This window comes from Leptonotus elevatus, chromosome 15 (genome assembly GCF_054856555.1).
Source record: "Leptonotus elevatus isolate MCC_2025b chromosome 15, RoL_Lele_1.0, whole genome shotgun sequence".
In the NCBI taxonomy this organism is placed as follows: Eukaryota; Metazoa; Chordata; class Actinopteri; order Syngnathiformes; family Syngnathidae; genus Leptonotus; species Leptonotus elevatus.
The window spans coordinates 19,769,795-19,782,450 of NC_141253.1; the positions used below are offsets into that span (position 1 = coordinate 19,769,795).

At 38.4% G+C, this 12,656-nt stretch overlaps 2 protein-coding genes across 5 annotated transcripts in view; both read left to right on the forward strand.

The window, feature by feature from the left end:
• Positions 1–12,656, forward strand: part of dennd1a (DENN/MADD domain containing 1A) — a 119,031-nt gene that overhangs the window by 65,374 nt on the left and 41,001 nt on the right. For all 4 annotated transcript variants that reach the window (XM_086096421.1, XM_086096420.1, XM_086096422.1 and 1 more), the window contains 2 exons: positions 4,616–4,661; positions 5,388–5,489. In XM_086096421.1, the coding sequence (XP_085952547.1) occupies positions 4,616–4,661; positions 5,388–5,489 (148 nt within the window). The remainder of the gene's footprint in view (positions 1–4,615; positions 4,662–5,387; positions 5,490–12,656) is intronic.
• Positions 6,275–10,287, forward strand: LOC147162351 (uncharacterized). The gene is made up of 3 exons (XM_086096426.1): positions 6,275–6,311; positions 7,860–7,943; positions 9,871–10,287. Exons 1-3 carry the CDS (start codon positions 6,285–6,287, stop codon positions 10,099–10,101), a joined length of 342 nt encoding a protein of 113 aa, XP_085952552.1. The 5' UTR covers positions 6,275–6,284; the 3' UTR covers positions 10,102–10,287.

Genomic DNA, 12,656 nt, shown 5'->3' on the forward strand with positions numbered 1-12,656 from the left:
CCCACCACCCTACCCTACTTTCCAAAACAAAGCAGGGCAAAAACAACAACTAACATCTGTCTAAGGGGTACTTCTAGCAGTACTTAATAATTAAACCACTAAGCTGTTAAAACACAATTAACTACTGCCTAATGTGTACTCCTCCGAACAGGGTAAAAAAAAAAAACTTTTATACTACTATATAATTGTAGCATCGCATATGATGTAATCACAAATTGAAAAAAATATATAAAATGTATTCCGTACAAAATATTACCTGAAATGATCATTCAATATGACCAGAGAAATGCAAAGTGGCCAAAGACCAAATGTGGATTTCATGAGATCATCAGTGTCCAGCACCAAAGTTCTCTTCAATCTTCCTGGTTGGTCACCAAGTTGTCCGCTACCTGCAGAAATAAGAACATATCTCAAACATTAATGAACCCCACCAAAAATAACAGAAAAACCTTTTAACTCTGTTGAAACTAAATATTATCTACTAGTCATAAAAAGTCAGCATAACAAGGCAGTACTCCCTGGGAAAACATACAAAATATTAATAATAAACTTAAATATTTAGGGTTCATATAATTGTAGCATCGCATATGATGTAATCACAAATTGACATAAAAAAATAGCCCCTGCCACATCCACAATATATTAAAAAATAAACTTTTAACACATAAAATAAAATAAATGAATGAAGCTTCTAATGACATTACCGCCCTTCGTGCTCTTTCAAAATAGCCTGGTTTTCCTCCAGAGCCGACTGCAAAGCATTAAATCTCTCGTCCATTTTCCGGCTCATTTCCCCCATAGCAGCGAGTACGGTCGCAGTATTGGCAGAGAGCCCAACAGTTAGCCCGGTTAGCATAGCGCTCCCATGCGCTTCATCGGCTTCTTCCGTGGGTTTTTTAGTTGAACACGGTTTCTTTGGTGCCATTTCCAGTAATGGTCAGCAGCCAAACTCTTAATCAACGTTAAGCAGATGAGATAAGCTCGGAGTTCCTAAAGGCTCTGGATTTTGTGGGGCTGTCGTGGTTGACACGCCTCTGAAACATCGCATGGACATCGGGGACAGTGCCTCTGGATTGGCAGACCAGGGTGGTGGTCGCCTTTTTTAAGAAGGGGGACTGCAAGGTGTGCTCCAACTATAGAGGGATCACACGCCTGAGCCTGCCTTGTAAGGTCTATTCAGGGGTGCTAGAGGGGAGGGTCCATCGGGAAGTCAAATCTCAAATTCAGGAGGGACAGTGTGGTTTTCGTCCAGGCCGTGGAACAGTGGACCAGGTGTACACCCTCAGCAGGATCCTCGAGGATGCATGGGAGTTTGCCCAACCAGTCCACATGTGCTTTATGGACTTAGAGAAGGGCTGTTTGGTCCCTGTACGACCGATGTCAGAGTTTGGTCCGCATTGCCGGCAGTAAGTCGAATTTGTTTCCAGTGAGGGTTGGACTCCACCAAGGTTGCCCTTTGTCACAGATTATGTTCATAACTTTTATGGACAGAATTTCTAGGAGCAGCAGAGGCGTTGAGGGGGTCCGGTTTGGTGGCCTCAACATTGCATCTCTGCTTTTTTGCAGATGCTGTGGTGCTGTTGGCTTCTTCAAGCCGTGATCTCCAACTCTTGCTGGAGTGTAAAGCGGTTGGGATGAAAATCAGCACCTCCAAATCCGAGACCATGGTCATCAGTCGGAAAAGGGTGGAGTGCCCTCTTCTGGTCGGGGATGAAATACTTCCCCAAGTGGAGGAGTTCAAGTATCTTGGGGTCTTGTTTACGAGTGAGGGTAGGTTGGAGCGGGAGATCAACAAGCGGATTGGTGCAGCGTCTGCAGTGATGCGGATTCTGTATCGGTCCGTTGTGGTAAAGAAGGTGCTGAGCCGAAAGGCAAAGCTCTCGATTTACCGATCGATCTACGTTCCTACCCTCACCTATGGTCACGAGCTGTGGGTCATCCACTTGAGGTCCAAAAGTACATAGTGGAGCATATTGTCAAAACCGAAGATGCAGCCATGCAAGCATGTTCATCACACAGACTTCGTGTTTTCTTTGGACGGATGCCACGGCCACAACATGAGTTTGACTATGAAAAATGTAGGTCTGGAACCGATTTGATATTAAGGGACATGGCCATATCTGATATCCAGAAGTCACGCCTCATCCTTGACAGTCTATTGCCTCCTGCTGCAGACATTGTGAAATATCTGAGCCAGGATCAGCCCCCTATCACCTCCTTGAACCTACTAATCTTCTGATACTAGTCTAAATGTTGCATGTTGCTTTGTTACTCAGGAGTATTTTATCTGACGTACATGTTACACTTTCACGGAGTATACTCAAATTGTACACAGTAGTACTACACACTTTTTTTTGTGTCTGTGTGTGTAAACCGCGACAGAAACTTTATTTTCTTTTTTCTTCTTTTTTTTTTAATCTCTGTGACAAGTTTGCAAGAGTGTGGGTGACTTGAGACAGGATAGTAAAACATATACTTACACTACTACTAGCTTCCAGATGATAAAACACTAGCAGTGGGGATGACTGACAGCTCACGCGCTTTGTAGATGTTATTAAATCTTCCAGTGAACACGATCATGACTTCCTGATCCTTTCCCTGTGAGACGCTTTAAAACTGGCAGCGTTAGGGAGCTCACTTTCCTCCATATTGACAAACGTGTGTGCTTGTTGACTAGTGGCTCCTGCCGCGGGGATCTTATAACTGCTACCTCAGAAAAGTGGAGATTCTTTGAAAAGGTTCTTTTTTACAAGGAACCTTTTCAAAGAATCTCCACTATTTAAACTTAAAACATCTGGAACAAAACTGAAAAATAATAACATTCAGTCGTCTGAGCTTTTTCTATGTATATCTGAGATTTTCTGCTGCGTGCGTTGCATTGAGTCCACTGCAGAATGCGAGCGAGTGCTTTTTTTCCCCCACGTTAAGACCCTCAAAAATCTGCATTTTTTGTTATGTTTTTGCCAGCAACAGAATTCCACAGCACTACCGTTACAGTGGAGTACAAGTTTGTAGATATTTTGCATCAAATGTGTGAAATTTTGACACAATAGTATCATCTAGGTCAAGTTATAGCAGCTTTTGTTGTCACCGTTAATCATCATAATTTGCGGCACTGTAATTGCCACGCCCTTTGCCAAAAAGCCACAAGCGCAAATCTAGCCAGAACCGCCTCTGCCACCGCACCCAAATTAATTTAAAATTTAAAATATGAAACCAAACAATTAAAAACGTTTTGCAGGTGTCTTGATAACATGCCTGTGATATGCTAATGTCAAAATATCTCAAGGATATGTAAAAAGTTCGGCAATGCTGTGTGAACTGAGTCCCGAAGAAAACTCAGATTTACAAAATAAGTTTGTTAAATACAAGGCGCACAAAATACATAACTGAACAAAAGGCACAAAACAGCACAAACAAACAAAAGGTGGGCCTAAAAATTTCAACACAAAAACACTAAGCACTAGATACAAAAGAAGATGATACGTTGGCAGGGGGGGAAACAAATTAGACAAAAAGCACATGAACCTGACGGAATTTTCGGAGAGATCTAAGCACTAAGGACTACTGGGCACATGGGAGCAAGCAAACAATCCTTTGGCAAAAGCACACTGCTGCAGCCACCCCTAAATAGTATCTGATGGCAAAGCCCACTGCTCACCAGTACCCTGCAATAGGTGAAGACAAAGGGCACCTGAAAACAGACACGACAGGATCAGGAATTATACTTATATACTTATAGTATAGTATATATTACATTTCACGGCGAGAGGCCCCGAGGACGACCTAGGACACGCTGGATAGACTATGTTACTCTGCTGGCCTGGGAACGCCTTCCCTGCTAAAGCTGCTGCCCCCGACCCCCTGATAAGCGATAGATGATGGATGGATGGATTTCACCCATTTTTTCATTTTACAGAAATTAGCCTGTCTTGACGATGTAGGCCTGTCTTATGCAGTTGATCACCTGCTCACCCTGTCCTGTCCTCCAGCAGGGCCAATTTTGAGTGTGGCTTACATTACCATGACATGTTACCGGGCACATTCCTCACATGTATTTATACCCTGCTCTACATGTAAAGCAATGTCCAAAAAATTAATTGACATGAGGAATGCACCGATTTTTAAAAAGTCTGATTGCTGAGGCAGATTTTTGCTGATCTCGTTTTTCTTTCTCATAACAAACAGCATCAATGTTTCCTCAATCAATCAATGCTTCAATGTTCCGATCTTGTTTTATTTAAAAAATATATTGAACAATACCTGTGAAACAGTACAAATGGGTTGTTTTAGCTGCACATGAAGTAGTTCTCTCAAATAAAAATGAAAAGCCTAATAGTCATCTCAGCAGAAGAGGACAGAGGCTGACTTTTTCAAACAAAATTGGTTTTATTTTAAGGGATCAACCAATCACAGATCCCCTCAAATTTAGGAAAATAGGGCTGATCTCGACCCAGGCCGATCATTTGGGAATGATAAATTTGTTCTTTTCTTCAAATGCTCATCAGTTATTAGCAACTGTTTTGTAGCTTTATCTTTCTTATCTTCCATGACTTGTTCAGCCTGACCAAAAAGATACATTCAGTTTTGAGTCATAATATGATTTTCTTTTCAGTGCTCCGATGCCCTACCTTATTGGAGTGCATTCCAGCCTGATGGAGGTAAGTAATTTGCTCACGAAAACTATGACGTTCTGTTGTATTCAATTTTTTAATTGAAAAATTGCTTCTCTCACACCTTAACTCAATTTCATTTACAACACACCCACAGCTGAAAAAGTGCTTTACGAACAGTAAACACAAATCAAACAAAAGACAATTCAACACAACTAAAACAGTAACAAAGTTAAAAGCAATTGGTACAGTCTCTTGTGTGAGACACTTAAATTAAGGGCTCAAGTCTCTTGTAGTGATGAACACCAAAGAATAAAAGTGGGCCCATCATAGCAGCTCGCAGCTCTAGTGAATTTTTCTTCTTTTTTTAATTACTTTTCTTTTATAACAGAGGAGTACCAACAAAACACACACACACACACGTTGGGTCTACATTTCTAGTAGGGACATCTCATTGACATAATGCATTCCCTAGCCCCTTATCCTAACCTTAATCATCACAACTGATTGCCTAATCATAACCAAAACCCAATTCAAACCTAAACTCTAAAACCAAGTCTTGGGTCACAAAAAGAGGTCTGGACTAATGGGCACCACCAAAATGTCCCCACTAGGACACATAATCCACACAATGCTAGTAAAAAGTAAAACCCAGAAAATGGTCCCCATGAAGTAATATAACCCCCCCACACACACACACACGCACACCGTTTATTTTATTTGTACAATGTGTATCTTGATTTTGTTGCAACCATATGTGTTTCTTTTCTTTAGAAAGTTAGAGGAATGGCTCTGGAGGATGTAGTGATGCTGAATGTGGACACAAACACCTTTGAAACACCCTATAATGACCTTCAAAGACTACCCCATGATGTGGTGAGGGTCAATCGCAGTTGTACATTTGAACACAAGTTTTTGTATTTTTGTCTATGATATCCTGTAATTCCTCACCCATTTTGATGACAACCTCATGTAACAATATGTATTCCTTGTGCCACCAGAAACTGAATCTGAATAATAAATATAGATTTGAATTTGAAGTGCTTAACTTGAATAATTGCATTGAAAAACTTTTTTATTTTGAATAACTCAATTAAAAAACTGAATTTGAATGACATAAATTTAATTTGTATAGTTTATTTTGAATCACTAAATTGAAAAACTGAATATGGATTGTAAAATTTGAATGTGAATTTTTTTTCAGAATTCATAATAATGTTCACATTGAGTTTTACAGATAGAAATTGACAAACGTCCGGGTACTTTAGGAAGAGCAATCAATTTCAGATACACAGATCAGCGCACTGCGCATGCGCGCCGGCCATTTTGCTTTCAGACGGGAAGTATATTTTGTACGAGCCAAAACTTGTGAACCGACTCGCTATTTCACCATAAATATCCTTAACACAGAGGTATTATGGTTACAACAAACCTTTGCTGCTTTGGTGTCTGCCGGTGTGTGACCGGCGATAAGGTGACCGTGATTAAATGAAGGTAGTTTTCTTCATACATTTTCCACAGCTCGGGAGGAATCCAGAGGAATGTCTACGCAGGGTTCATTCATGTAAGCGGCAGGGATTTACTTGAAAAATGACCCAAAAAAAAGACACCTATATGTGCTCTTTAAATTTCGTCGGTGGAAATGGGCAAACAGTTGAAAATCCATACCCAATGCCAGCGACTGCAACGTCTGTGCAGGTATGTTTATCATCTACTTTCTCAGCAGCTAGCCATGCTACAACATGCTAGCCAGTACCACTTTATATCATGGTGAATTGTAAATGCACCAAAAAGACCTCAAGTTTACCCACGGAGGCCACTGCTGCTTAGATGTGAAAATTAATATAACGTATCACAGCTATCGAACCCCATTGGATGTTTTAAAAGATAACCTATGACCAGAAGTGGACAGTACACATGTACATAAATGTACTTGAGTAACTTTTTGAAGAAATTGTACATATTAGAGTAACTTTATCATACTATATATTTTTTCTTGTACTTGAGATTATATTGAAGTATCTGTACTGTTAATATCATAAAAAATAAAAAATGTAATTCGTTTTTACTGTGAGTTAATATTTAAGTGGCTACAGGTATTTTAACCTGAACCTTTATACTCTTATTATTCCGTTTTTAAGATGAATATTTCTTGCTTAATTTCAGGATTTTTTACAATCATGTATGCTTTGCAAACTGATAGTAAATCAGGCACCTACGCTCTAACTGTTCGTTTATTCATCACCCACAGTACTCAAATAGTTGTGCAAGTACTTTTTTACTCTTACTACACATATTTTAACTTTTACTTGAGTATAATTTTCCAATGTAAGATTGAGTGTAAATATTGGCTACTCTGCCTTTGAGATAGGGCTATTCAATTACTAATTCAGTTGGTCCAAATTTTCTAATCAAAAAATTTAGCCGGCCCAGTAAGCAGCTGATAATGACACATTTCAAACAAATATGGATAAAAATATACACTTTTTTATTCATCTCCCTTTTAAAGGTCACGGTATTTTAAGCTGTTCCACAGTTAACTATAGGCATATAACTTTTGACACCATGGCGATGTAATTTTTTATGAAATATTAGGTATTTTGCTGGCAATTTTTCTAACACGGAAGTAAAACGACCGGTTCAGTAAAACCCCGCCTCTCCCCGTGTGGTTGCCGCGACGCTCTCGTCCTAAGTAGCTGCTGTGCTGGACCGCCCACAAAACTCTGGAGCGCTGTGTTCGAGCACTTAGTGACCATACAAGACTGGCTAGCCCTTGCAGTACAACCGCGTCTTCTTTAAATGTGGAAATTGGATGGATGTACAATTCTTCAACAAACTGCCGTAAGAAATTGTAGTGGAGGAGGAGGGGAAGACATACCCTCAGTGGGACACAAACTCGGGACCTTCTGCTAAGAGTGTGAGCGCGCTAACCACTACACCATTCGTTCGTTAGGTTCAACAGCGCAGAAGTTTTACTTATAGTTTACACAAGTGTCAGCCACGGAACCTTTCTGCGAATTTAAGACAGCCAATTGTCATTGCACTTTGGCATTGCAAATGTGAAGGGTAATTGATTGCTTTGAATTAATTTGGACAGAATGTTAACTGATAAAGGCTACTTTTATCACTGTCCTGCGAGCATGGAGGTCTCAGCGAAAGTGGGCGTGTGTTTAGTCCGCATAGGCGATGTGGGGGTGGGTCCTCAATTGATGATATCATAGAGTGAGTACCTGCTTGTTTTCTCAGAGGCTGGTGCTTGGAGAGCAGAATGACCTAGACTTTCTCATAGAGGGGCGAATGGAGGAAAACACCACTTCGGTGATGTTTTTGGTGAGGAATTAGCAATTTAACATGGCTAAAAGCTCCAGAAAGTTGATTTTTCACGTTACTGTCACTTTAAATTTGGAAACTTTACAAATGCATATCAAAAAGAGCATGAAACACAATAACAAAACTGTTATTGACCAGAACCCAAGTTTTTTTCACTTAAATGAAAATACAGAATACAAAAATAAAATAAGATTCTGTAAATAATAATTTTGTTCACATTTTACCTAGGCTACCTCAAAGTGCATAAAAACACATTTGTTTCTGATTATGTCTGAACTTGGAACATTACAAAGTTATGTTTCGTGTACAACACCGTTTGATGCATGATACAGGACGTAAGGACGTAATTTGGGGTACAACAGTAGAGCAACGTGCTGCCCATCCACTTACTTTACCTGCTATAGATGGAGTCCCATATGTCACAAGCATGCACACGCTCCATAACCAGACAGAAGAATGTCGAAGTCTTCCCAAGGCCCTCGCCTTGCCAGTTGTGTGTCCTTCTAACTGCATTAAGCCAAGCAGTTCCTTTCGGAAGCATATGCCTGAAAAAAAAAGACAAATAACTCAACTCAACTTTATTTTTAAAGCACTTTAAAACAAGCATTGCTGTATACAAAGTGCTGTACATGGAACAGAAATCAGTCATGCAGTAAAGATAAGAAAAAGCAAGAACAAAACAAACATTACAAGTAAATAAAGTTTACATCAATAAAATAATAACAAGAAGTATGTAAGTGAATAAAATATATTTAATAAATAAATAAATAAAATAAACATCAAATTCATAACACACAAAACAGAGACACCACAAAGCACTGAGACAATGCTAAGTCTCATGGTGAGCAAAAAGCCAAAGATAGGTTTTAAGGCGGGTTTTAAAAGTAGATAGAGGGAGATTGCATAATATTTTGCGGAAGGTCGTTCCAAAGGGAGGGACCGGCAACTGCAAAGGCTCGATCCCCTCTAAGTTTCCGCTTTGTCCTCAGCACCTCCAGTTGTGTCAGCTGACCTGAGGCACCAGGCAGGTGCGTAGGGGTGCAGGAACTCAGCGAGGTAAGGTGGGGCAAGTTAGGAGACAAGCAGCAGCATTTCGGACCAGCTGGAGACGCTTGAGGGAGGACTGGCTGATTCCAAGATACAGTGCATTACAGTAATCCAGCCGAGATGTAACGAAGGCACGAATTACCGTTTCCAAGTGCTGCTGAGATAGGAGTCTTTACCTTAGCCAGCTTCCTAAGATGAAAAACACTGTATTTGACAACAGCACCAATTAGCTGGTCCAGTATAGAAATATAAAAATATACATGTAAAAAAATTATTTTTTTAAGTATATAAATAAGCACAACTGTGCAGTATCGGTTGTCAGTGCACTCATCTACTGCTATGGATATGGCATTGAGTTTATTAAACAGTGTTTCACTTTTAAACACGTCTGTAGGGAAAATTTCAACCGTGCAAATGTTTGAGAGTTAAATCAACGTTTTTATTGTAAATTTTACGTTTCGAAGTTGAAAGGGACATGTTTTTTTTCCCAGTTATATCGACGCTACTCCTGTAAGCACCGCTAGTCATGCTTCAAAACAACAATGTGCGTACACTGTTGCTAGGCTACAAAGAGGGTTGCATTCACAGACTGAAACACTGTAGGGGTTTCTGAAATCTGATGTCCCCTGCATCTTTTTAATGCAAATCAGTTGAGGCGAGCTGGACCAGATGCTGGGCCACTCGAGGGTTGGTCCTGGGCCGCATGTGGCCCGCGGGCTGATAATTGAATAGACCTTAGTCAGAGATGTGAGCTGTGTCACCAAGCCACTTTGTTAAAAGTAACTCGACCAAATGTTATGTTTTTTTAATCAGTCCAAATGTTATGTTTTTTTAATCAAATTAGTATCATCTCATATAACTTTCAATATCTTGCTAATAGGTGGAGAAAATGGCCTGCAAAAAGAAAGCCCCAACCCTAAGAAATGGAGACACTGCTGAAGCATCAGTGAAAAAGAGGACACTTCATCAACAAACAGATCCTAGCAGCCAAGAGACGGGGAATGAGACATTTGATCTTCAAATCAATCTTGACACAACAACAGCACTGGATGGAGAAACAGCCCTTCTGGACTTTTCATCAAATAAAATTTCAAATGCACAATCTTGTTGATTTAATGAGACATGTTATTTGCTTTGAATATTTCAAGTAACTCAATATGGATTACATTGTACTCTCTTAATATTTCAAACTCAAAATTGGAAGATGCGAAAGAAGAATAATTTCTTCATATTCTAGGCAAAGGCAAATACAGTGAAATTCTCGCAGAACCAGTGCATCAAGGGTCCTCATTTGCTGGACTTGACCCCCACTTTGATGCAGATTTGATGTCATACCATGTGCCACAGTCTATAGATGGATCAATAGGTAACTTTTGATTGACTGCATGCTGGCATCTGTGCAAACAGATTGGATTGATCAACATATTTTTACAATAAATAAACATAACTTCCTAGCTGGTTCATTATCAAAACAGTCATTGTGTCATTATCCTTCACAGGTTAACTTTAAGCTTTGTCTTGTTAGCCAGAAAAAAGTCACATCTTTTTACCATCATAATACTGATAGATGTAGATAGCACAGACGTTCATAAATATTTAAATTTGCATTATTTTTATTTGGCTTCAGTATTATATTGAAGCCTGTGTATGTTTACAACTGGTAAGAAAGATCATTTGAATTTGTGTTTTAACAACACAAGGGTATACAGGATTTTAACTTGAGCTGGAAAACAAAAATAATCATAAATAAATAAAAACTGAAAATATATAATCATGAACTAATATCTTGTGAAAGGGTGTCAAGTTTAATATATCTCAGTTCAAGTATACTGGTAGTTTTTGAAGACATTAAGTGCAGGCAGGGACAAGCTATGGTTCGTATTTCACACTGTCACAGCTATGACAAGGATTAAAAAATGGCCCAGGTTGAAGGAGATACATTATGAACAGAAAGCCTAAATGTACAGCACAAAGGTAGGCTTTGAATAAAATTCATTACTTCAATGTGTTAAATTTAAATTAGCAACACGAGATTATCTAGCTGAACGGCACCGGCGTAAGAGCTGTGATTGTACAAAAAAATCGTAGCTTTCTATTAAAACTGCTTTCTTTTTGCCCACTTTGAGGTTTCTGCATGTGAACCATTGTTTAAGCTGTTCCACACTGTGCTTGTTGAAATTTCATGCCTGGGACGTCACCCTCTTCCTAAATGATGCGTATGACTGTGTCACAACTTGTTTGTCCGAAGGTTGGGACCTTATGCATATTAATGAGCAAACAAGACATTGACGTGACGTCATTTGAGATCAACCCTATCAGCGCCGCCTTTTTCCCGCTGACGTCACTATCCCCATAATGCTTAGTTTCTGTTCGGCATAATAAACTGCGTAACTACATTCATTAGTATTGCCACCGCCGCTCAACGGAGAGAGCCCACCAAAAGTCTCTCGACAGCTGGAATGTGTAGTGACTTTTATTTAGTAGGCGCTGCGGAAAGCGTGGTGGGTGGCAATACTAGTGAACATAGTTACGCAGTTTATGCCGACCGGAAAATAAGGCTTATGGGTAAAGTTACATCAACGGGAAAACAAAGGCGGTGATTGGCTCAAGAGTAGATCTGTGTATTTGAAATCAATTGCTCTTGCTGATGTACCCCTATGTTTGTCAAACAAACTGAATTTGAGTGGTCGTAATATGAATTTGTATCTGTAAAACTGAATGTGAACATATAATGAAATTTGAAAAGTTTTCACATTCATATTTTGCAATTCAGTGATTCAAAATAACATACAAATAAAATTTGTCATTCAAATTCAGTTTTTAATTCAGTTATTCAAAATAAATGACACAAATTTAATTTATGTAATTCAAATTCAGTTTTTCAATGCAATTATTCAAATTTAGCGATTCAAAATCAAATCTTAATTGTTCAGATTGAGTTTCTAGTGGCACATATTTCAGCCTATACCTCAATCTCAGACACATCTAACATCCAGGTGCTTGAGCGTGTATATATATATATATATATATATATATATATATATATATATATATATATATATATATATATATATATATATATATATATATATATATATATATATATATATATATATATATATATATATATATATATATATATATATATATATATATATATATACACACGCTCTAGCTATAGCTTTTGCCTCTTTTAATCTCTTTTAAACGCATGTACACAGATAATACAATATCTACTAGTATTTTACCCTTTGTTTAAAATGTTCTTTGTGTTTAAATACATTTATGTACAAATAACTTAACATACATTCATACGTATGTATATACGTGTATGTATATACGTGTATGTATATACGTGTATGTATATACGTGTATGTATTTACGTGTACGTATTTACGTGTATGTATATACGTGTATGTATATACGTGTATACGTGTGTATATACGTATATACGTGTATATATGTATATACGTGTATGTATATACGTGTATATATGTATATACGTGTACGTATATACGTGTATATATGTATATACGTGTACGTATATACGTGTATATATGTATATACGTATACGTGTATATATGTATATACGTGTACGTATATACGTGTATATATGTATATACGTGTACGTATATACGTGTATATATGTATATACGTGTACGTATA

Excerpts from the sequence above, each read along its gene's own strand:
- LOC147162351 (XM_086096426.1), top strand. The coding sequence starts at position 6,285 with ATGCCAGCGACTGCAACGTCTGTGCAG. Across the intron at positions 6,312-7,859 it reads CGACTGCAACGTCTGTGCAG|AGGCTGGTGCTTGGAGAGCA; the intron begins GTATGTTTATCA and ends TTGTTTTCTCAG. Across the intron at positions 7,944-9,870 it reads CCACTTCGGTGATGTTTTTG|GTGGAGAAAATGGCCTGCAA; the intron begins GTGAGGAATTAG and ends TCTTGCTAATAG.